Genomic DNA, 25,745 nt, shown 5'->3' on the forward strand with positions numbered 1-25,745 from the left:
AAGAAATTATATCAAGTAGATATTATTTCAGTATAAAAAATGTTTGCCTTCATCACTGAAAGACAATTTCCCTAGAGATAGACTGGCAGTTTAAAAATGTCTTTTTTTCTGGCTTTGTTTCTTTTGAAGAGTGAGCCATACTTCCTGATCTTGATCCTTGGAAGGGAATGCATCTTTCCTGTGTTATAAAGATTTTATCTTTGTTTTTTGGCAGTTTGCCTATGACATGGCTCTATTTATTCTACTTGGACTTGCTAAGTTTCTTAAATATTTGAATTAATACCTATCATCAATTGGAGGAGTTCTCAGCTATTATTTAATATATATACATTTTTAGTTGCAGTTGGACACAATACCTTTTTTTATTATTATTTATTTTTATGGGGTGCTGAGGATAGAACCCAGGGCCTTGCACATGCTGGTCGAGTGCTCTACCGCTGAGCCATAACCCCAGCCCTCAATTATTATCAAACATTTCTTCTTATCCCTTGTCTCCTTCTGGTACTCCAGTGACACATTAGATCATTTAAGTGTGTCCCAGACATCTCACACTTTGTTCTTACCATGCTTCAATTTGTACACTTTCTATATCCTTTTCTTCTTGTTGGAAATTGCTATTGAACCTATCCACTAAGTCCTTATTTCAGTTATTTTATAGTTTCAGCGATTGAGATCAGTATTACTTTGTTCTCCAGCGTCTCCTCCTTTTTTTCTGTTAATAGATGTGACAAGGTCCTGAGCTAGCTTAAGGCTAAATGGCAGTTTTAGCTAAGGAATTAGTCCACCTCTCTCTCTAGGTATCTTGAGGATGACAGCTGTGTGCTTGCTCTGCCATGTGTGTTATCCCCAGTGGTTGGAAACGGCAGGTCGCTGGCAGCCTTTCTGGCCCAGGGCCCCTACCCACTCCCTGCCCGCTCAGTGATACACTTAGCCAATGTCTTATGGAGTAAATCCCCTGTACTCGGTGCTCCTCAATTCTAATCTCTATGCCAGCTCCTCCTGGCTAGGATGAGTTCTACTGTTTTATCTTTGCTGTTAGAGTCATTCCACCCATGGTGAGCCTGGTCCTTAGCCTGTGCCCAAATTCAGCAAATGCTCCCAGAGGAGCAATCTCAGCTTGTCCAAAATTCTGCTTTCTCAAGTCTTCTTTCCTCACAAGTTCCACAGTGTCTTTTAAAAGAGGGCTTTCTAACTTGTTATATATATATATATATATTTTTAAATTCTAGTCATGGTTGCAGGAGTGATGGCTTGCCACTCCTTACTGCATGCTGCCTGGAAGCAGAAGTCTCTTTAGAGAGGAGTAAATGTGAAGACAAACTAAACAGGCTTCCTCTCTAAGCCCTTTCACCCGTCAGTGAAAATGAACCCATACTGAAGAAATCCGGCACTAGTTTTTCTTCTCGGTTTCTTCTGGATGGGAAGAGACATCAACAGCCTATTTATGTTCTGTTACCCGACTCCTCCTCCTAGGATGGACTCCATTGCACCATTCTGGCATCCACCAAGGTACAGAGGCTCAAGGCTCTGGCCTGATGGCTGGGGTCACATGGTGCCAACACTAATGACCTCCTGCACCTTCCTGCTGGCCCCACTGAGCCCAGGGCACTAAGCCTGTGAGAGCTGCCAGGCAGAGACTCACCCAGGATGTGTGAGGCCTTTGGGTACCACAGGGAACAAGTGAATCCCCTCGCCTCAACAACACTGCAAAAGCTATTTTTATTTTTATTTTGTGCTTCTTCCAGATTGACAGTTTCTACTGCTCAGCATTTAATGATAGTATTTTCTTCACTTTCTGACTTGCCCTACTTTTTCTTCTTTCTTTCTACATGGGCACTCTGTCCTGTCTTGGAATGGAGGCCTTGTCTCAAACCAGACATCAGAATGCATGATGTCTTGCTCAAGGCTGTGTTCTCCTGAGCTGCATCTTTCTGAAGTTGGTCACTAAAGTCTGCATTTTCATTGCCAAAATATGTTAATTTATTTTCTTCTCCTAATTCCACATCTCAAAACTACTCAGTAGTCAAAGAATTTGGACAGATCAAATTTCGAGGACCCTAAATCCTTGATTGATGTAATATAGATGCCAATATTGAGGGTACAGCTTAGGAATCAAGGTTGTAGTAAGAGATGCGACTTTTCTACTGTCATCTGTGTCTTGGTGCAACACTGAGGCAAAGATGGATGGAGGCTACCTTCCTTCTAGCATATTCTTAGCTAAACATGAAAGTAAAGGTCCCATTACAGAGTAAAGACCAAAGTCCCACATGAAGGAAGAAAGGGGAATTAGAATCTACTGTACTCACATGAAGTAAAGAAACCAACCAGTAACTTTGTTAAAAATCCTGAAGTACAAATCCATAAAACTCTGAAGGTTCTAGAACACAACCTGTGCACATCTTTCAAGATTCTCTCTGGAGGATTTGTGGCTCTCTGGTTCACAGGAAACCTCAAAACGCCATATGAATTATGTGATGGGAACACACCTTCTCTGAGAAAACTAGCAGCAGCATTTACGTTTTCCTTTCCTGTTGAAGTTATTGCTGCTATAATTACTTTTACATTTTTAAGAGAGTTGACAACAGCAAGACTCTAGAAAGCATGATCAGTGAGTAAACCAACTGGAAGTCACTGGTGAACTTTCTTGGGGGCTCTTCGAGCATGGCCCTCTGGATTCTAGCTGCTTCCTATACTCCTGGAGGCTTATCAGAGTCTTAGAAGATGTTTGGTAGGCACTGCATGCATGACCAAGTTTCTGTAATAAGCTAGCCCTCAGCCCAGCTTACCTGGCATATTCAGTTGTATTTATTGTACCAGCATAATTATTACCAGCATCCTCTTTTAAACTCCAAAGCATTCTCTTCAGACAAAACTCTATGGTTTCTTCTAGCTGTGTGCATAGCATGTGCTAAGTAAACACCAAGGGGAGACAGACCATCTCCAGCAGTTAATTCTCTTTAAAGCTTATCCTCTTTAGGAAGCCTAAATGGGGACCTCAGGAGTGCATTGAAGAGATGGGGTTTTGACAGGGCGTGCAAATAGTGTCTGAAGGTGAACAGAAACTGGAGCAGCCAGAGTGAAGGGCATTCCAAGCTGAGGGAAGGGCATGAACAACAGGGGCACTCAGAGATACACAGGGTATTTAGAGAAGGGTGGAGCCAACAACATGGAAATGAATGAAAGCCAAATTTGGAAAATAGGCCCAGATTACAGGGGCCTCATAGGTCAGTGTGTGTGGTATGGATTTTAACCTATAGCGGGGAATTTAGGAGAGCTAACATGGTATCAGATTAATCCAGAGAAGCATGAATGCTTTTTTTTTTTTTTTTTTTTGGTACCAGGGATTGAACTCAAGGGCACTCGACCACTGATTGACATCCCCAGCCCTATTTCGTATTTTAGTTAGAGCTAGGGTCTCACTGAGTTGTGCTTAGTGCCTCGCCATTGCTGAGGCTGGCTTTGAACTTGTGATCGTCCTGCCCTAGCTTCCCAGGCTCCTAGGATTATAGGCAAGTGCCACTGCATACAGATCCTTAATTCTTAAAATTAAAAAAAAAATCAGTTATAATTCAAATCTGGAAATGCCAAAGTCTTTATCATCTTGAACTTTTAGTTTTGTCTGTTTTATTAAGGATGTAAAAAAAAAAAAAAAAAAAAGGCACAAAGAGTAGTGTTTTACACCAGGGGTTGGGAAGCTTTTTCTGTAGTCACTCTTTTGGGCTGCAGAGCCTAGAGTCTGTCACAATGCTTAACTCTGCCGTTATGGTGCAAAGCACCCACAGACCATACACAAAACATGGCTGTGTTCCAATAAAACTTTATTTACAAAAATAGGAGGCAGACCAAATTTGGCTCTCAGGATGCAGACTGCTGAGCTCAGCTTTAGCTCATGAGGATTCACTCATAATAACTTCTGTGTTCATAAATGTGTCTCTTGGGGAGTGGTGTTTGGTTTTGAGACACAGCCATTGGAGGTGAGCGGTAAAGGAAGGTGTGTGCTTAAGTTGGTCCCAACAATTCAGGAAGGTTGATGGCCCTTTGTGGCCATACACTGGGCACAGTGATCTGTATCCTGTAGTGGAGACTTGATTTCCCAAGATGGCCAACCCAAGACGACATGCCCCACCCACCAGGGCTTACCTCGGCTTGCCCGGCTGCGTGTGCGGATGCCCAGCACGGGGGTGGCATCCTCCATGGCAGGGGAGGTGGTTTTCAGCACGGCCTTCATGTTCTCATGTTCAGCTGCATCCTCGGCATAGCTCAGACCCTGCGGCTGGCTGGGTGGTACCGGGCAACTGCCAGAGAGCTTGCCAGTCTGCAAAAACCAAAGGGGTGTTAGTACATGAGAAAGACTCCCCAGAAAGCCAACTCAAGCTTAGAAAATGTTTCATTGAGGAAAACTATCTTTTCTGTTTTTGTATGCATTCTGTAGACCCATAAGTTCCGGCAGTCACTGAGGTTATCAACTAATGACAAAACATCTGTCACTGAGGTTGTCAGCTAATGACAAAACAACTGGGCCACTTAACTCCAGGGATACTGTAGCCTCACTGCACTCCCGGCCTGGGAATCCTGCCATAAGGGCAGAGGTGGCACTAAGCAGAGGGAGCGTGGTCACAGACTGGGAACTCTGCTCTGCCAGCAAATGGGACCATAGTTTTCCCTCAATTGATATCTATCTACAAAAGATTAATTATCAGAAAAAGAAGCCACAGGCCCCAGAAGGAAGTCCACCCACCCATCTTCCACTGGAGTGGCTGTCTCTGTGCTCAGACTCCCCAGTAGTCGTCCACTAGGAGTGACCAAGCAACTGGGAAGAGCTAAGGAAAACAAACTGAAGCCTTAATGTGAGAACTGAAACATACCTTCTTAATCAAATGTACTCAGCTTTATTTTTAAACTTTAAAACTAGAATGCAGGGAAATTTTTCATAAATATTGGTTATGAAGAGAGAATTGCTAAAGTGGGATTCGATCATGGCACGTTAAGAGTTGGGAAAGGTTCTTCTGAATCTAGATCACTTCATCGAAAAGGAAAATGAGGCTCTTCAGGAAAACATGGCCTGCAGAGGCCCCATGTGGGTTAGTGTCAGGGTATAGTAGAGAACATGACAAGTAAATTCAAGCTGAAACAATTTGGCAACACTCACTATTTTGATTATGAAAAAATTTAGTTCTATCAGTACTGGGGATTGAACCCAGGGGTGCTTTATCACTGAGCTGTATCCCGAGTCCTTTTTTTGAGATAGGACCCTGCTACATTGCTGACATAGGCCTCAAACTTGCCATTCTCCTGCCTCAGCTCTCCGGGTCACTGGGATCACAAGCATGCACCACCACACCTGGCAATAATTTAATTATTTTAATAAGCAATTCAAACTTACAATGATTTCCTCTAAGTTTACCTGAACAAAAAGGCAGGTCATATATATTCTAAAGAGGCAATGCTAGAATACTGTGTATATACAAGGCCAAACATCTGGTGAAGAACAAAAAGTCAGATTAACATCTGCAAAGACAAGCTTCACAGTTTCCTGGCTTCCTCTTTTCATCTAGTGTCTCAGCCACAGCCAGGAGTCTGGGACACATCTGGGGCTTTGTACCATCTACACTGCTCCCTCCTCATTTTCCAGGGTCAATGAGGCCCAGTTTGGTCTCTGAAGCTGAACCCAGTTTCAGGGGAAGCAGCCCCTGATTCTGTAGACACATCAACGCCACAGGAGCCAGTCAAGGAAATGGGCAAACAGCGGATGCTGCCCAAGAGCTGGGGATATAGAGGCTCTGGTGTGGCACGTGGCCACTGCCTCACTTCCTTTTAGGATTCTTTATGTAGTTATTCTCGAGACTGGTTCTCATACTTGAGTTGCCAAAAAACTTACAAAGGTGGCTTAAGGTAAAATTCTTGGTTCAGTTTTCTAGCAGTACGGAGAGATCCCCTAAACCCACCATTAGTGACAAGGCTACTGATTAGCCTGGACTCTGGGGCAGATGGAAGATGGGGTCAACCCCCTCACTTCCTAGTACACAGCATGACAAGAATTCATCAGGTGGTTAGTGGTCAAATGAAAAACCAACCAGAAAATGCCCATGCATGGTTTAAAGCACAAAATGGTGCTGACATCTCATGCTGATTATGTTAGGTTAGACTTTACGGCACACATGAAAGGTCAAATGTGGTATTCTTCACGTTTATAAATGGTCATACCTCAACTTCATCCTCGTCATCAGTCTACCCGACAGGACAGGACAGGACAGAAAAGACAGAAGGATTCTTAGATGGCACAGAAGGCAAAGATGAGATTATCTTAAAGTCACATCACATTAAAAAAACAAAAACAAACAAAAAAACTGGCCACCATAACCAGGGTACACCCTCTTGAACTGGGAGCTGGTAGGCCCTGCTCTCCTTGTCCTCATCTGGATACTTGTTCAGTAAAGACAAGCCGTTCCCAGATAGTCTCCTGACCTTACTTTCTGCTCTGTGCCCTGCCACTTCATGGCCACATTTCTCCCCACTCCCAGTACTGGGGACTGAACACAGGGATGATTTACCACTGAGAAATACATCCCCTATCCTTTTGTATTTTTGAGAGAGGATCCTGGCTAAATTGCTCAGACTGGCCTTGAACTGGTGACCTTCCTGCTCAGCCTCCTGAGTCACTGGGATTAAAGGCATGTACCACACCTGACTTTGGTGGTCATTCTACTGAGGCATCACCACCAGCTGGTCATCAGGGTGTCAGTAAGTGGACAGACCTTAATTCACCTGGCTCTGCCCATCAGCAGCTTCCCACCTCTCATCTGAAGTGTAGAAACCTTCCTGCCCAGGCCACTGGGCCTGGGAACAATGATTCTTCCTGTATACAATGTCACCTGTCCCTCATGGTGGCCATTCTTAATTGACCCTGTACTTTCAATTAATATACCAGTAGATAAACTTGACTTCAAGGGAAAGATCACTTTTCTAGATATAAATTGGGGGGTAAAAAATCCTGTTAAGTCTCTTGATTTAAATTAAGCACAACTTCAATTTTTGAGAGCTTCCACCAAGGTTACAGACCACACCAGCAAATCAGACACAAGTTTCATGGGAACTGTCTGCACTTTTGAAAGTCAAGATGAAAAGACACTTCCAGTGTATCACATCCTGCCCTGTCCCACCAAAGGGCATTATGACAAGAGACAACGGTCCTGCTCCACTGTCTTGTCTTATGATGTATTTAACCAGGACGACTGGCATTGTTTTCAGCAACCAGCACATGTGCAGAGTGCTGCACATACAGAATCCCTCACACCAACCCTCAATTCCACTTCAATACAAGAAACAACTGGGGTTGAGAGAAGCTAAGGGGAGTTCTGGGATTTCCCAGCCTGGGTTCTCACCACTCGTTTGGATTATGCCAGCAGTAAAAAGGGCTATAGCTGCCTAGTTTTCCCTTGCCTATGCCACCATTGGTCTAGAACCAGCTTGGGACAGAAAGATAAGGAGTAAGTTTCTCACTAAGCCTGGCCTGGGGGGACCTCTGGATCCTGAAAAAAGACCTGTTGCATGCCTAGGAGCAGAGAGGGCACAGGAGGGACAGCACTCCAGAGCTGACACGGGGTGGGGCCCAGTCGATGAAAGCAGTCTTCAGACTTTACCCTCAGACTTATCTTGATTTAACTGCAATCATTTCCACCTTCAATTTTATTCAGCATCTATGTTAAAAGTGATGAACTACTTTCTCTAAAACCCCTTCTAGCTCTGGTGTTCGGGGGCCCTTGATTCTGAATCCATTGCTTGGCCTCTGTCTCAGTGGTTTCAGTTGTGTGTCATTTTCTAATCATACTGTGATGTCCTTGGGTGTGATCTTGTCTTTCATTACGCGCACATCTTCCTCGGTGCCCACCGCAGTGCTGGGCACTTCTTTAACAAGCACAGGGAAAACTAGAGAGTTTAGTTTTGCCTTGGTGACAATACCCAAGTATTCCAGCAGATGGCAGCCTTCCCACATGAATGATGCTACTTTGACCTATAAAAACAAGGATTAGGATGGGAATGAGCACTGAAGCCCTTCCTGCTGCTGTTATAATTCAAACAAATAAGCTGTGAGAGGGTCGGGGGATGTAGCTTGGTGGTATAGTGCTTGCCTAGCATGTGTGAGGCCCTGGGTCCAATCCCCAGAACTGCCAAAATCCACCACCAAACAAAAGCCCAAATAAAATGTGAGAATCCAGGCTGGTAAATCCTTGGACTTCATGGTGGAGGGCAGAGGATTCAAGGTGCACTCCTTAGCCTCTTTCAGCGTGACTTCCTCTTCTACAGAGGAGGATGATAGTTTCCTATAAAAGGGGAACAACGATTGTCTCTAGATTTTAATGGTAATTTAAATATGTTTAGACCAAACTCTAGAAACAATTACCTCTGTTTATAGCTGAGAAAGCCAAATATTCTCAGAGCACAGAATTTTAACAATTAGTGGGATCTGTTAAAAAACCTCAAGAATTTGGCAAGAAATGCTGATGTGTTTTCATAATTATAAGCACTCTGGGCTGTGTCTTTTGCCCTTCAATGTGTCTCATTTCCAGAAAAATAAGTTATCCCTTTTAAAAAGTTTTTAAAAAAATACTTAGGAATGAAATGTGGGCTGTATTTTTCCCAAGTGCATTCAGTTTGCTTCCTGAATCCTCCAGAAGGCTAAAGATTCTGCTGAACCCAGGTTTCAGAAGACAAATGACAGAACTCTTAGTCCTGGCATTTAGAACTGCCAGGGGCTATAGAATGGGATCCTTCTGCAAAAAATAATTAATTAATTTTTAAAAAATGGCTTGGTGCTCCAAGGAAACAAGGAGCTCAGGTGGAGGAAGGGGGGGTTAAAGGGATTGATTAACCCACAGTTCTACTTAGAACTGTCTTAAAACTACAGTAAAATTTCTTGGTTATGGAATCTGGATTTCCATGTGAAGTCAAGACCTCTCAGGAATGTGGACTCTCAGACAGCAGTAACCATGTTCCCTTTGTTTTGCCTACAACATGAGCATGCCTCTGGGCAGAGAAGGCAGGCTCCCAGAAGTCTTCTGAATGAACTCGCCATCCACAAAGAAATCTGCCTACCTTGGATTCAGTTGAGATTTCCACCTCCCCTCCCCTGGTAATGGCACTCCCTGTGACTTATTCTTGTACTCATTCCGTTTCCTGTTATCACTGGAGACTGTGTGGCTCAAACACAAGCACAGGTGGGAAAAGTTCATGGGTACCAACCAAATAATCAAGGCAAAACAAAATAATCCACCAAATACACCTTCAACAGGTCCCAAGTATGATCTGTCAGTATTAAAAGAAAACTGACTTTATTCTTCCCGAGTCTGTTCAAGAAAAAATAAATGGTGAGGAAAGGAGAATTCCTACAGAATTTTTTCCTTTCCCCTGAAACTGGACTTACAGCTTACCAAATAATAGATGAGGTGTGCATGTTTCACGAAGAGACATCAGAAAGAAGGACCTGCTCTGGGTATCTTTGTTGTCTCTGGCTTCTTAGTGGATCCCTTCAACCTGTGCCTATGGAGCATGTCCCATCTACATGCTCCACAGTACCCAAGGCCTGGATAGGCTCAGGGCTGAAGTGGTAAAGAGTTCAGAAATGGGGAGACATGAAAATGTCCAAGGGCACCCCACAGCACCGTAGGGAAACTTATGCTGGATCCACTGTCCTCTGGTATCTTTTCACCCTGATATTCTGTAACAAGGGACTGAAGAGGGCCCGTCACACTACGTCTTAGAGCAACTACATCAGTTTCTCTGTTCATATGCACCAAATGGGTAGTCTAGGTGTCAACGGACTGGTTATATAACATTGTAACAATGACTAAAATCCTCAAATCAATTCCAAATCAACACATCTGTCTACCTCTGATGTTTTTCTCCTCCAATCTTATCAAGCCTCTAAATGTCACCAGCATCACACAACACACAAAGACAGGTTATGTATTTCTCCTCCAGCCTCACAACCTCAATAGGCCTCATTTGTTACACAGCAGATTCCCACAGAAATGGTAGAGGAGCAGTTGGAGAGCATTTCTAAGAAGAGGCAATATTTCGCCGCCCCCCCCCACCTCCACACCCCATAATGGCAATGGGGGAAGCGCAACTCCCAAACTCTGGGGAGGATTGATGGTTGATCTTTCAAAATGAGTGACCTAAAGAGAGTTCATGAAACTTACATCAGTGATCATCTTCCCTCTGGTCTTATTTCTCTCTCTGTGGTTGGCCCGTTTCTGTTTCTGCTGCAAAACCCTCTCCCTGGTGGTGCGATACTCTAGTGCAAATTCACTAATGATCCTGCAGAACTTGTTTATGTTCACTTCCCGAATTGCATAAGGTGGATGGCCCATAAAGAGCAAAAAGGAGTGGAATCTGTAAGGAAAAACAGAAATGGTAACTTTAGTTTTAAGAAACCCAAATTACTGATCCAAAATCTTTCCATAAGAAACCAATGAGCCAAGTTCTCAGTGAGAGGCCACCATCCTTCACTGCTGGGGCTCTGACTTTCAAAAGTCTTCTCAAGTAAAAATGTAAACAACATCAAGTTCAATTCACTTTCTCATCCATGGAAGTTATGACTAGGTGGTAAGATTTCAAGGAATTAATTCTTGCATATCTAAATTTCAACATTTTCTAATGGATATGTAAAACTGATAAAGTATTAAGGAAAATAGTGCATAGTTTCTACATTATACAAGAATTGGATAAGAATAAAGAAATGTTGCTTAGAAATTCCTTTATAAAAAGGCAAAGGGAGGAAAAAATTCCTTTAATGAATACTGGAGTAGACATGAACATGTTAATTTATAGTTTCTAATTGGTGTTTATAAAGTTTCCCCTGAGTAAATATTTTGAAATATTTTCTTACAATATTACATAGAACTGTAATTTAGCTAGGAAACACCAAATAAACAGAACAAAATTAATTTATTTCAGCTATTTAATTTATAAACTAAAAATTAATTTTGTTTAAAATTTGTAAAGTTTCAGTTATCAGGAAATGAGAACAAAGATAAAAACAAATCTATGTGAAACAAATGGTACTACATAAATATCACTATTTGTAGACAAAACTTTTGCTTTTGAACACTGCAATTTGCCTCCCTTAAATGTTTTCCCCTAATGAGAGACATTAATTTATTCTTTCCTGTGACAAACACAACTTGTATTTAAAATCAAGGAGACTCAAAAAACACTAGCATAAAACTCAACAATAACAAAGTATAAATCTTTTTTACCTTGGATTAGACAATTTTTTCAGAAAGATTATAACAAAAGCATAAACAACTAACGAAATAAACTGAAACTTATCAAAATTAAAAACTTTTTTGCTTCAAAGGTTATCATTGAGAGTGAAGAGAACCTTCAGAACATGAGCAAATATTTGCAAATCATAAGTGGGAAAAGGAAGTTGTGAGCAGAATAAACAAAGCTTACAACTCAATGCCAAAAAGATAAACAAAGGATTTGAATAGACATTTCTCCTAAAATGATATGCAAATAGCCAAGAAGCACATAAAAAGATGTTCATTATTAACCAATAGAGGAATGCAAATTAAAACCACAAGGAAGTACTACTTCACACTCTCCTAAGATGGCTGTAATCAAAAAGACAAGCAGCAGCACTGGAAGAGTGAGAAAACTGGAATTCTCTTAGAGTACTGGTGGGGACATACAAAGATAGAGCTGCCATAGAAGACAGTCCAGCAATGTCTCAGGTAAACATAGACCTACCATAGGACCTCTGTGCATATACCCATAAGAAATGAAAATGTGTACACATAAGACCTTCCACGCCAATGTTCATAGCAACGCTATTCCTAATAGCTAGAAAGTGGGAAAAGACTATAACGATGCTCATCAACAGATGAATGAGAAACAAAACGGAAATCCACACGAGGCCCTGCCTGACTGGCCCCCTTACCTCTCTGGCTTCCTCTCTCATGACTCCAGCCACACTGGACCCTTGCTTATTCCTTGAACAAGCTCATCCCAGGGCCTTGGGCCCCTGCGCAGCATGTAGGACACTTGGAGGGACACACAGGCTGAGGAGCTAACAGTCTGCAGGAAGGTTGAGGAGGCCACTCTACTGGGGAGGCCCATAGGCCTGACAAGCCATCTAGTACCAGCTGTTTGCTGTCTAGAGCAGAGAGCCACATGAATCACGCTCACAGCTGGGTGACTACTTCATCTCCTGGGGAATACTAGGGGGAAAAGTGAAGCAAAGCAACTGGGCTCTCAGTCATCCATCTCTAGAAATTCCCACCTTCATCAGTTCTATGTGCAGGGGCTCCTAATGAAGTCATCATTTGAACCCAGGGTTCTGTGGTTTAGGTGTTTTGAACTTGTTACCACCTGGTACCCCTTTTAGCCACACTCCTTTTACTACCCACCACAACTCTAGTGAATTTCTGGCCCATCCTGCTCACTCCCAGTGGGATGGCCGACAGCCAGAAGACAGGAATCTGAGTCAGGCGGGAGCAACCACCATCCAAGCGCCCAGCTTAGATGGAACAATTAAAGCAAATATCTCATAAGGAATATACTTGTTACTAAAATGAGTGCTTATCTGGGATAAAGTGGTTAATAAAACTAGGCATAATAGTTTTATAAGACTTTTATAAAATTGTTCCAGTTTCATGATATTCCAAATGGAAATAATTTATTTTCATAGTTTTTTTTTTCTTTAAGCTGGCAATTGCTTGCAACATACAAAGCATGAAGGTCAAACCAGCTCTCATTCCCCGTCTCCCCTTTTTAACCATGATAAAAGCATAGTATATTTTAATTTTAGTAAGAAATTTGACAAAATCTTTCATAAGATCCCCCAATCCAGAGAGCAACTGGAAAGTCTGGATGAAGTACAGTTAAGGGGGTTTATAGTTGAACAAATAAATTCCAAAAGTACTGATTACTAGATAGTTTTCAACCTGGAGGGAAGTTTCTTTCCTTTATTTCTTTCCTGTCCAGCATTTTAAAAACAATCCCCCTTTTCTCAACCGTCTGCCTCAAGACCCAGGAAGTGTGGTTTTCAAAGCAGCAAATGACACAAGCTGGAGGAGGCTCATGTGCAGCTGAGACTCAGGGTATTCAAAGTCCTATGTGGGTTGAAAGGAAATAAGGAAAGAAGGGGGAAAGGGGAGGATGAAGGCTGAGGGTCCATCACCATATCCTGTGATGAAGCAAAGGAGAATCAAGTGGGGGCCTATGGCAGGAAATGCCTGGCCTGGGAAGTTAGAGGACCTGCATTCTAGTCCTGGGCAGCTACTTGCTGGAAGAACAGGCCTGGACAGACATGGAGCCACATTATGCCCAGCCAACCTCCCTGTGGGTAAAAGCCAGGCCTGACCCATGACTGCCATGTCTCCAGGGTTCTCTTGGATCCAGCGATTCAGAGGAAGGCTAGTCCAGAGAGCACTTGTGGTGGACCCCAGCCCTCACTCAGGCACCTGGGACATTGGAGCAGCCATTGGAGAATCCACAACTGGAAGGTCCTCAGAGGGCAGACAGTAGATCAGATAGAGGAGGAACTTTTCTAACAAGTAGAGCTGCCATGCAAGGGAACAGGTTCTCTGGAAGTAGAACTGTCAAGCAACTGCAGAGAGGCAGCATATAATTCGACAGGTTTTTAGAAGCGATTTCTGATCAAGTGGGATTTTGGGATGAAATTATCTGACATTATTCCAACTTCAACATTCAATAGCATTATATTATTATGCATGAAAAATTAGGTATCCACAAAGCTGTTATACAATTAGGTATCCATGAAGTTGTTTATCATAGGTACACTTTGTGATGTACTGTGTACCAAGAATGTACAGTAACATCTTTATAAGTCTAACTTTCAGATCCTGGTTGGCAGAATATTTTTAACATGGTAGTGTAGTGATTTCTTTTTTTGTAAATTCCTCAATACACTTACCTGTTAATTATCCTTCTGTGGACAATCTTTAAAATTATAATTCGCTCTGCACAGTCTTTTAGAAACTCTGACATTCGCTGTTTTAAAGCTGGTTTCATTTCGTGTTTTGCAATTGCCTTGAGGTGATCCCATGAAGCTTTGCATCTTCTCTCCATCTGACATAAATTATCCTGAAGTTGATCAAAGTCAACCTGAAAATCAGAGCGAGAACACTGCAAATGCGCTGAACAACCGGACACCAACCCCAACCAGGAGACCACGGTGCCTCCGGGAAGAAACAAGACATCAAAACCCAATTTACATCTTGAAACACAAACATATTTATGACCTAAAAATTATTCACATGTGTATTTGTCATTATCTCAAAATCAAATTAGCGATAAAAACTGTTCTCCAAATGAACCCAACACAGGAGTTACCTTTTGCTTGCCTAATTTGGAAAGAAATGTTACAAAGTCTTTGGGAACTGTAAGTTAAAACATGAGATCAAAGAACCTAGTACAAGATGAACTGAGTAGATGTCTCATAAAATTTCAGAGCACACTCGTTTTTTTCAGGGATGATATTTCACTGAAGGCTGAGGAATGTACCCTACCCGGGTCTCATGTGGATGGCTCTGCAGTTCTGGGGCCAGCTTGTGGGCAGCCAGCTTCTCTTTGCCATGATCTCCTTCATAGTTTGTGTTACAAATTATTTTACTCATCCACCATTCAGACATTAACCAACATTCATGGAGCAACAGGTACACAGTGGCCCTCCCTAACCAGGCACTAAGACGACAAAGACAAATGCTGAATGAAAACAAATCAGTGTTCTCAAGGAGCCTCACGGTATAGACAGGTGATCACCAAGCGCTGAAGGGGTACAGCACCCACCAGAGATGTCAACAGCAAATGCAAACCACCTACACAGAGAGGAGATGTGGCAGAGCTCCTGCTGTGTACTCAGGGAAGTGCCAACAGTTTGCATTGACTGAAGAGGCCCCAAATGAGACTTTCTAAAGTAATGCTTTTACAGAATCTCTAGAGCAAAAATTATGAGAATCAGAAGGTTATTTAGTAATGAAAAAAACACACTTGAAGGGCAGGAGTCGTGGCTCAGTGGTATAGTGCTCGCCTAGCGCATGCGAGGCCCTGGGTTCCATCCTCAGCACCATATAAAAATTAAGGTGTTGTGTGCAACTACAACTAAAAAATAAATATAAAAAACACACACTTGAGGGCTACATTTAATAGAGGGAGATGTGAGATGGAAAAATGAGAGGCCAGACATGGTGGCACATGCCTGTAATTCTAGCAACTGGGAAGGCTGACACAGGAGGATTCCAAGTTCACGGCCAGCCATAGCAACTTAGTGAGGCCCTAAGCAACTTCGCAAGACCCTGTCTCAAAAAAAAAAAAAGGAGGGGGGGTGTGTGGCTGGGGATGTGGCTCAGGGGTTGAGTGCCCCTGGGTACCCAAGGTTGGGGGGAGTAATTCAGAGGGATGGAGGGGACGAAGAAAGAAATGGGTGGGCTGAAAGAAGGGGAGTGAGGTGAACAGTGAGAAATGTGATCTAAAAATCCAGAAGGAGAAAATGACACACAGAGCAAGCCGCCTCTGCTCAGGTGCCAATGACAGTGGCTGTACAAGCAGGTCCTGGAGAAGGATGCCCAGCAGGGACTCGCTCCTGTGATCTCAGAGTAAAAAGCCTCACCCTCAGAAGGACATGGGAGGGGCTAAAGAACCAAGGCAGATTCTGTGAGAAAATCTTGTCCACCAGCAGGAGGAAGACCCTGAGTCGCCCCCCTCCCAGGCAGGACTTGGTATGGTCTGAATTTCTTGATTCTCTATAGCCAAAAAGGCTCTGGGAATGAAGTCTGAGAAGAGGTGGTTGATGCTCTCTTGGCCTCCTATGGCAATTCACAAGCATCTGGATCAAGAGTCATTTAGTGGTTGCTGAAGTCAGGGGGGAGAAGTTGTTTGAAGTTCTGGCTTTGTGGCCAATCTTAAGGCTAGTTATGCAGCTATTAGTCAGCTGACAACTAAACATCCAATAGGCTTCTGGGAAAGGCCTGATACTGAAGGGGCCCAGGACAGTCACTGGGGTTGTTCTAGTATTGGGACTCCTAGGCCGGGGCCACTTTTGTTCCAAGCAAATTCTAGCTGGGGAAGGCCCTGGGCAAAACCAGAGGGCACGAAAAGAGGGAAACAATTTGCTCTGGTGTCTCCGGAACTAGGACCCAGATGGAGGGGATCTAGACAGACAGACTGCCTCAAATTCTTAACCAACCTGTCTTCTGAGAAGGTGCTCACAGGGTGTTGGAGCAGCCACTGGAGGACCCTCTGCTTAGACTCTTAGAGGGGTTTTCTTCCTTAGTCAGGAAATTGAGGTCATGATTGCAAAGATGGCAGAACCGAGCCTGTTAAAGAGGGGACTCTGTTCTGGGAAGCCCTCTGTCAGCTCTCCATGCCTCTTTTTGCCTCAAGGTAGGTACACCATGAGGCCAGCTGAAGGGCCCCTGATGGGTGTACCTGTGGCTACCAGCCTGTGACTCCTGAGAGGTGAAGGAGGGCCCCCAGCCACCAGGTCCCCACCAGTCAGTCCTGTGGGAGACTGTTCTTGGAACAGGACCGTCGCAGCTCTCCCTCTGTTCCTCGCCCACTCAGTCCTCTGCTCTGTCTCCTCTTCCCACCCTGGGCTCTGGTGTGTCCCAGCACTTGTAGTTGCTGTGTTCCCAGGAGGTGCCTGCACCCAGGCCTGGCTCCTGCGCCCTCTTCAAGGGTGCTCCTACATTCTCCTTGTTCCCAATTGTGGTGTGTCCAAGATTCCACTGGGCATTGTTCAATCTCAGTGATACTCCTCCACTGGAGGCAGCTGGGGTCCACATATTGTGACTGTCTCTTTTCTAATAAACCATATGCTCATGAAGAGATTAACTCTGCACTCACTTTAAGAGCTTGCAGCCGAGGGGCCAATGCTATATACGATTTACAGCCCTATAAAAACGTTCCCTGTAAGACTGTAGGGACAGCCAATCTGTGGGCAGCAGAGCCAGGCCAGGCAGGCCCTGCAGCTCCACACCCCACAGTGACATTGCATGGACATCTCAAGAGCCAGATGGCATTCTTTTGACCTGTTGGCCCACCTAAAACAGGCTGTGCAGTTGGAATGTTCTGGAGAATCCAGCCTGGTAACACTCCCAAGGAGTGAGGACTGGGATGGCAGACTAGCCTCACATACCTCAGTAGGAAAGAATCTGACTGAGAACCAGAGATAGGAAAAAGATCTTAAAAGTTCATTAGAAAACGGCATGGAATGAATCCTATCCACGGACTCTAGAGCAGGGAATGCAGGCGGCGATGTGGGTTATATTTATTAGGGCATGTGTGTGTCTAAGAAGAGGGTTTGAGGATCCAACAAGCGGAGGCCAAGGTGAGGCCAGCTCCTCCGTGTTCACTGACGTACCTTGGCTGACCTGGTGATGGCCCCAATCTCTGAATACAGATCGGAGCTGTCTGGGAAGTTTTCCACCACCATGGTGCACACGTGGTGGAGAAGCGACTGCTTGTGCACTGTGTCTTTTACTTCTGGAACCTTCTCGAGGTAGCTTAACTCAAACGCTTTGGCCTGTTTTGTGACATTAAAGATGAGAAAAACAAGTTTTATGTAGGCTCTTAGAATAGCACAGATGGTTAGAATCAATGCATAGCTGCAGTAGCCAATATTTAGTTTCTGTGTGACTGAGGCTTCTCAGGCCACGCACTCCATCCTTTGCTGATCACAGGCGGACCAGACACAGCGGGAATGACCTGGACCTCCAGCCCTTGGCTACCACAGCCCAGAGACAGGTCCCCAGGACTCAGCTCTCAATCAGGGTGCTATGGGACTCGGCCTCAGACACCTGCATAAGTATAGCTTCTTTCTCCCCTCCAGCTGCATGCCTAATTCCTGGCCAGAGCCAAATGCAATCTACCAAATTATGCCATGTCCACATACCAATATGCCACAGTGACGTCTACACATGTGATCAGTTGAGTAGAGCAAGTGGATTGAAGAAGGGAGGAGTGGGGAGGGGAGAAGGGAAAGAGAAGTTACTGGGAGATGAGTTTAATCAAATTATGTTAATGTGCATGTATAAATATGGCAATAACTCCCCAGCATAATGTACAATTATAATGCACCAATTAAAAAAATAAAAAATGACAAGTTAATCATAAAAATCAGAATAGTTGAGAGCAAAGGTCAAGAGAAAGAAAAACAGGGTACATGAAAAATTTCCAAGTCAATTTTGAGAGTAGCCACACTCTGTAAGGAATAGTGAGCTTACTTTTTTAAGCTTTCTTGTGGCAGGGTTCAAGTTCAAATAAATGGTCTCTAATATTTTGGAGACAAAAGCCACTTCTAGATTTCATCAAAAAAGTTACACAAGTTGGGCTGGGGATGTGGCTCAAGCGGTAATGCGCTTGCCTGGCATGCACGGGGTGCTGGGCTTGATTCTCTGCACCACATAAAAAATAAAGATGTGTGCACCAAAAACTAAAAAATATTAAAAATTATCTCTCTCAAAAAAAAAAGTTACACAAGTTGTTTATTCTACTGTGCTTTAGGGGACCAGAGGTACAACCTTTGTCAACAAATGGTGGGCAGGGATTTTTTGACAAGGGAGGCAGGAGGATAAGGCACAGGGACAACTTACATTAGTTCCATTTAGAAAGTTCCCAATAGCGAGGAGAGTAGACAGGATAAAGCCCAAGGTTTTATTGTTCTCCAACTGGTCTATTCCTTCCTTCAGGTCCAAAAGTGGTTCTGCCACTTCCTTTCAGTTAAAAAAAAAAAAACAAACAGAAAATGAAAAAGGATGGACAATTTGGCTACTTTTTTTCATTTGGTGTAAGGAACAATAAGCAGGGTTCTCTCTAGCACGGGGCAGTCTCCCCCGTGGGACATTTGCTCCTAGGTATGACAAAGTGCTGAACAGCAGCAGGGAGAACCTATTCCCCATCAATTCCACAGTGGAGACCAAATGGAATTCATGCTGGGTCACACATGCTGTGTCTTCCCTGTCTCTGGCCAAGGTTTAAACCCAAGCAGGACCCTTAGGGTCATCCCATCCTCTCACTCTCCTCTGACCACGGCCGATTCCCAAGGAATCTTCTTTGTGAGGCTTCAGCATTGAAAGCATAGTCCTGCTCTTTGCCTTTCCTCCTTGTAAGCAGATGACTGTAGAAACTGTGGCCCCACTGTTCCTGGACCACCTGTCTCCTCCATTCCCCTCTAGGCATACTTAGCCTTGGTTGCTCACTATTGGATTTCATAAGTTTTTGGACTTTGGAGTATCTGCATATATACAATGATATATATTAGGGATAAAATTCCATGTTTAAATATGAAATTCTTTTATGTTTCATATATACCTCTCACATATAGCCTGAAGGTAATTTATAGACTATTTTTAGTGCACCTGTGTTTGGACTGTAACCCATCACATGGGATCAGGTGTGGAATTTTCCATTTGCATCATTGCGTTGGCACTCAAAGGGCTTACAATTTTGGAGCATTTGGATTTCCGATTAGAAATACTCAACCTGTAGCACCCTTCTGAAGTAGCCTAGACCCACTGCCATCCATCTGGCCCTCAGCATAAGACTATGCCACCTCCTCTTCCAGAAGAGAAAGACCCAGAGCCTCTGCACCTGGGCTTCAGACTCCTTCTCCTCTAGATGGTTTTTCTCAGCTAAGCTCCCCTGTAATTGACGTCCATCTCTCTCTCTCTCTCTCTCTCTCTCTCTCCTCTCTCTCCCCCCCCCTCCCCCCCCACACTGGCTGCCATTTAGCCTGCAAAAATATTCCTACTGACATAGGCCGGGGGAGATTCCTGTGAATTCCATGCCCCACCCAAGAGGAGTCTCCCTTTGCTTCCCCGTTGAGGTCTCTTTCCTTCTAGCCTCTTCTCAACTTCTTGTCATCTGCTTAAACTGTAGCCTTCATCTGAGAATATTCCCCCCAAGAGACCTGCTGTCATGGTCAATGGCAGTCTGGGTGATAATGATTAGGTGACAGATGATGGGAAATATACTACATTTTTCTGTGTTTTCTAAGTTTTCTACAATGAAGATACAGAATCTAAAAAAATATTTTAATTATTTTTAATCACTCACCACAAACTCATGAGCAAGTGTCTGAGGCTGGTGCCAGGCAGATAACTTTAGAATAACCCTTCATGATCAGTCAGCATGGACACAAGTAACAGAGTTAGTGATAATACAACAATGTCGTCATCAACTCACCCTGAAAATCCTGTGTCAAGAATGAGATTTCGCTACCTTAATATTCATGACTAAAAAAACATGGGCCATCCTATGTGGTTTTGGTTGCCTCTCTAATTGGGATGCTTACCTTTTCTGTGGTTTCATAATCCATTTTGAATGCCCAGAGGTGGAGCCGAGCAGAAAGCTCACTGATGGAGGACAGTGTGAGGAGGAACTGCTCCGCACTGCCCAAGGGCATTTCAGGATTGGCCAGCTGAGCTTCCTGGATTTTCTGCTTCTCCTCTTCAGTTGGAATCATGGTTAGAATTTTCTGGAAAAAAAATGGGATGATAGAAAATATTCTCAGTAATGGATCCTACCACACCCCTTTGATGTTTTCAAATTCAATTTTATAATTTTACAACCAGGTAGTAGAAAGAGTCTGGTATATGTGTTTCAATCACATATGGGTCATAACCAAACATACTCTAAGCAAATTGCCCCAAATTTTCTGGATCTTGCACAAGGAAGACATTCTAGGAATAAAAAGGGGGATGAAAGTAAAAGAATTGAAAAGAAAATTGGAGAACAACTCAGTCTTCCCTAGGAAATATACGCAAGACAGGTCAATAATACATGCTCTATCACTTTTCATGGATTAACTTAAGAACTAAAAAAATAAATCAAAGAACTCAGACTGACTTTTGGTTGATTTGACATTATTTTTTTTAACTGTTTAAAAACTTAGAATTAATAATACTTCAATATCAAACTCAAATCTGAAGAAAAATGAAAATGGTATTTATAAACCTATCTACTAATAAAAAACAATGTACCTGCTTATTTTTATTTGTTTCTGCAAAAAAAATCAGTTAAGAAAGGTGAAGACAAAAAGACACCAGAATGATTATGATTCTTCTTAGTTCAAATTTCATATTGATTATATCTTTTAAAAAATAAAAATTTCCATCTACTCTTACCATTACTATTTAATATTGTACACACATAGATAATCACAGTGTCATAAAGGTAAAGTTGTTTCTATTTGCAGATGACATGATTGATTATATAGAAAATTGTAAGGATCTAAAAGTACAATGTTATAGCATAATCTTTTAGAAAAAGGAAAAATGGAGAATATTTGTGACCCATCTGAGGGAAAAATTCTTAGACATGATACCAAAAATGAACAGACTGATGAACTGAACTTTATTCATCCAAATTACAAATTTTTATTTGTAGAAATAATAGAAATTTTATTTCTATTAACACTATTAATAGAGTGGAAAAAAACTGCAGTTTACCAAGAAGTTAAACACAGAGTTTACTTTATAACCCTGCAATTCCATTCCTGGGTATTTGCTCTAGAAAAAATGAAGACTTAAGTTCACACAAAAACTTGTAATGTGAACATTTGTATTAACTTTATTCATAACTGACACAACCCAGTTAGATATTCTTCAGTGAATGAACAAATTACGGTACATCCCTACAATAGAATAGTACTGGACCATAAAAGGAATAAACTATAGCCAGAAATAGCGGCACACTCCTAAAATCCCAACTACTCAGAAGGGGAGGCACGAGGATCACAAGTTCAAGGGCAGCCTCAGCAACTTAGCCAGACCCTGTCCTAGACAGACACATACATATATACATATATACGGTTGGGGATGTAGTTCATTGGTCAGTGCCCCTGGGTTCAATTTGGGGATGGAGGGGCTACGTACATAAAATGATGTGGATGACTCTCAAAGACATCATGCTCAGTGAGAGAAGCCAAACTCAAAGGTTATACACTATATGATTCCATTTACATGACATTTTCCAAAAGACAAAAACCACAGTGATGTATTTGCACCGCTGGTTCCCAGGGGCTAGAGTTGGGAGTAAATGTACAATCAGAAAAGAGCTGTATGGGGAGTTGGGATTGTTTTAAATCCTGCTTGCAGTGGTCACTGCATGAATTTACACATGATTTAAATCTCCTAGAACTGTCCATCCAAAAAAAAAAAATTATCTGGGTACGATAGAAGCAGTTTGAGTTTGATGAGACCGTTATAAGGTTGGGTGTCCCTATCAAAAGCTAGTGATGTAAAACTACTTTGAAGACGTGTACTCTGAGCCACAAAGTGAGGCTACAGAAGGTGACAAGTGGTGGGCCCTCGGACATGTCCCTTCCAACTTGCTCTTCATACAACTCCAAATACTGAGGCTATGTGGGTGGAATTTGAGCATCAGGAGAACTACTTAGTTACAGGGCTTCTTGCTCGCTCACTGCCTGGCTCATGCCCCACCGTCCACACAGATGGCATTAAAAAATAAGCAATTCCAGTAGATATCGCCTCTTAATCCATGATTTGAACCAAATTAGTTTTCAAAATAAAAACTAAAGTTTGTATTTTAATTTCCTTAATGCTTAAATTGTTTCAGGCATGACAAGCATTCCAAAACAAAAAACTGCCAACACCTTTTATAACCTTCAGAAGGCCTTTTCCTGCAACAATTTGGTTGCTTTGTTCCTTTGAGAAAGTCAAACATTTTTACTTTTGTTTTTCACTCCTCTAATTCAAACCGTTTGTTCACTGTTGAAGACTTATGAGGTTGCCATCTGTCATTTTGCTTTGCTTTATTTTGTTACACATCACTGACAATAGGAGTAGCCATAAGACAGTGGAACTGGCAAGTCAAAGCCACCTCCTGTGAGCCCAATGGCCCTTTTTCCATTAGCAAAGGTTAACAAGAAAAGGTTAACATTTTTTACTTGCTTTTCTACCACATCAATGGGTTTATTGATGATTTTACAATTACCATTTGGTATTGCAGGTAAACAAACACCAAACAAAACCAAAACCTGAATGTGGTAACAGTATTTTCAGCTATGTTCCTGACAATATCCCTTTAATGCTTCTCAAGATATACTTGCTTTTGTATCTGAAAGTCATATTTCAGAGAAAGCAGTGCAAAAAGCAGTGCATCCATTTTTATGAACCCACATGGTACTGGGTTTGACCATTTAATTCTCCTGGAGTAAGACCATAATGAGTCATTATTTGGCTTTATGATTCTGAACAGAACCCTGGCTAGAACTTTGGGTAAGAATCTACAGTGAGGATTTGGGTGATAACAGCAGAAAATTTTGGGCTGAGCTTGGTTTATATACAACTTTCATACTCTCACGAGAAAATGTTCTTTCCATGTACTTATTTTCATGTAGCAACTTAGGGGGGAAAACCTTCTTAAAGCATCTTGATAGTATCACCTTTCATTCTTTTTAAAATTGGTACATTACAATCATACGTATAAGTGGAATTTGTTATAGCACATTCATACATGTATATAATTCAATCAATCTCGTTATCTAGTTCCTTCCCTTTCTCTCCCCTTCTCTTCCTCCCCCGGGTCTCCTTGCTCTAATTGGTCTCCCTGTTATTTTTAAAATTAGCATTTTAATTGTATACAGAAGCAGGATTCTTTGTGGTGATTACGTTTTGAGGCACATTGGGCAGAAATTATTTCATCAAATTTACAATTGAAATGACTCGCCTGAGACCAGGTTGGACCAACCAAGACAGAGCTAAAAAACCCACCTAAGGGCTATGTGTCCTTTTGTAGTACCAGCTCCATAGTTCATGGAGATTATAAGTGCAAAATTAACAGCACAGCTGTGTCCAATGATCAGAGCATCCTGGTTCCCTGGTCCCACTAAGCCAACAATAACTCTCCACAGGCAGGCTCAATTGTGTATGTCCATCACCCAGTTGGCCACCTGGAGACAGGCCTCATATAACACCAACTATTTAGAGAGATGCTGAAGCTTTGCCTAAATGGCTGAAGGAAATGTCTGTTCCCAGGATATTGTCAGGCCTCACAACCAAACTGAGCCAAGTCAAACCTCATTTGGGACCATTCAAATGCGCTGCCCTCTAAGTAGACCAACTCTAAAAATTAAAAAAAAGGAAAAAAATTAAAAGGAGGACTCCTCATACTTCCATTTGTGATAATTTGATGACATCTTACTTTGGAAAATATCATTATGCTACTTAGAGATGGCCCTAAAATAATTTTCTCAAATTTAATATTCTTCATAAATACTACTTCCTTAATGAAGTTAACTGCTCCCTTAGGTTTGCATCATAAACCCAGATATATACCACTGGTTGCTAAGCAAAGCCACAGGATGTCATTTAATACATCCTAATTACATTTAGGTATACAGAACTTTCAAATGGCCCTATTAAGCCATGGTGCCAGGCCACGGTACATGTGTTCAAGAAGCAGACGGTTTGGCAAAAGACCCTTTGGGCATTAGCTGGAAATCTTATTAGCAAAGATCTGTAAGTTCACAGCTGCCATCTCAGTTTCAATTTAATTCTTGAGTAACAAACCTACTGAATTAGCTCTGGGTACTGCCCAGCACATGGATCTAGATCTTTCTTGTATGCTTTCCTGGTCCCTTGAGATCAATGGCCAGAGATAGTAGATAATGTCAGAGTGCCTGGATTCTACACTTTCAAGAGTACTTTTTTCCATTGTCTTCCCAGCCATGCTGGGAATTGCTGAGGGATATACACAGTCCCTGGATTCACACAGGAAGCCTTTAGATCAGTGATTCTCAGCCTGGGTGATTCTTCTCCCAGGAAACGTTTAGCAGTGTCTGGAGTCATTTGGGGCTGTGGGTCAAGGTTCAGGTAGGCAGATGCTACTGGAATGTAGCAGGTAGAGACCAGAGATGATGCTGAACATCCTTCAAGGCTCAGGACAACCCCACAACAAAGACTGTCCAACTCCAAATGGCAATAGTGTCGAGCGTGCGAAAACTTGCTTTAGAGGAAAACTGATCAAAATGTTGTAACTCCGAGTGCTACTGTGACTCAATGAGTTTACTGAGGACTCATGACACAATAAAACCTCAGTGAGGATTTACTGGTAGTATTTTTTGCAGCTGTTTTCTCTCACTTCAAACTATCTGCCCACCAGCTATTCCTGGGTGGAAGGCCATTGGCAGTGCTGTGAGGGGCTCTGGGCTGGCTCCTGTGTGCTTCTCACCCCCTTTCAGATTCCCTCCCATTCTGTGGGTCACATAGCCCAGGCCTGAGAGGGACTCCTGGGCCATATGCTCCCAAGGCCTGCACCCTGCACTCAGGCTTCAGGGCTCATGTTCTGCACAATCTCCTGTGTTTGTGAGTTTGGCACCGACTGATGCTGGGACTCACTTAGTTCATTTTTAAGGTGAAGCACAGCGGTGTGTACCTATAGGTGCTGTAAAACACCTACAGGGTGCCCAGTCCACAGTAAGAAACCCATGAAAGCCATACTAGTGCTGTGTTTATTCCTATAGCCGTCAGCATCGTTATTACTGTTATTACTCTTATATTCCTTTATGGATCAAAAGGGTGCTCAACTTACAATCCCTCAGACAGGGAAAAAGGGTAATTGGTTCATTCTAAAATCTGAGTAATTTATTATCTGAAACTTTCCAGGCCCAGGGAGAGCTGTATTTCAGGAAAAAAACAAAGGCAAAACTCAAAGAAATCACTCCCTTCTGATGGAATTTCAAGTTCTCCTGATGA

The 25,745-nt window shown here is 42.7% G+C and overlaps 1 protein-coding gene across 9 annotated transcripts in view; it reads right to left on the minus strand.

Annotated features, from left to right (window-relative positions):
• Positions 1–25,745, minus strand: part of Fhod3 (formin homology 2 domain containing 3) — a 434,672-nt gene that overhangs the window by 15,031 nt on the left and 393,896 nt on the right. For all 9 annotated transcript variants that reach the window (XM_026400010.2, XM_026400011.2, XM_026400015.2 and 6 more), the window contains 7 exons: positions 20,321–20,503; positions 18,621–18,740; positions 17,390–17,551; positions 13,943–14,133; positions 10,200–10,392; positions 6,205–6,228; positions 4,141–4,315 (listed from right to left, as the gene is read on the minus strand). In XM_026400010.2, coding sequence (XP_026255795.2) covers positions 4,141–4,315; positions 6,205–6,228; positions 10,200–10,392; positions 13,943–14,133; positions 17,390–17,551; positions 18,621–18,740; positions 20,321–20,503 — 1,048 coding nt within the window. The remainder of the gene's footprint in view (positions 1–4,140; positions 4,316–6,204; positions 6,229–10,199; positions 10,393–13,942; positions 14,134–17,389; positions 17,552–18,620; positions 18,741–20,320; positions 20,504–25,745) is intronic.

The sequence above is a fragment of the Urocitellus parryii genome, chromosome 13 (assembly GCF_045843805.1).
Source record: "Urocitellus parryii isolate mUroPar1 chromosome 13, mUroPar1.hap1, whole genome shotgun sequence".
NCBI lineage: Eukaryota > Metazoa > Chordata > Mammalia > Rodentia > Sciuridae > Urocitellus > Urocitellus parryii.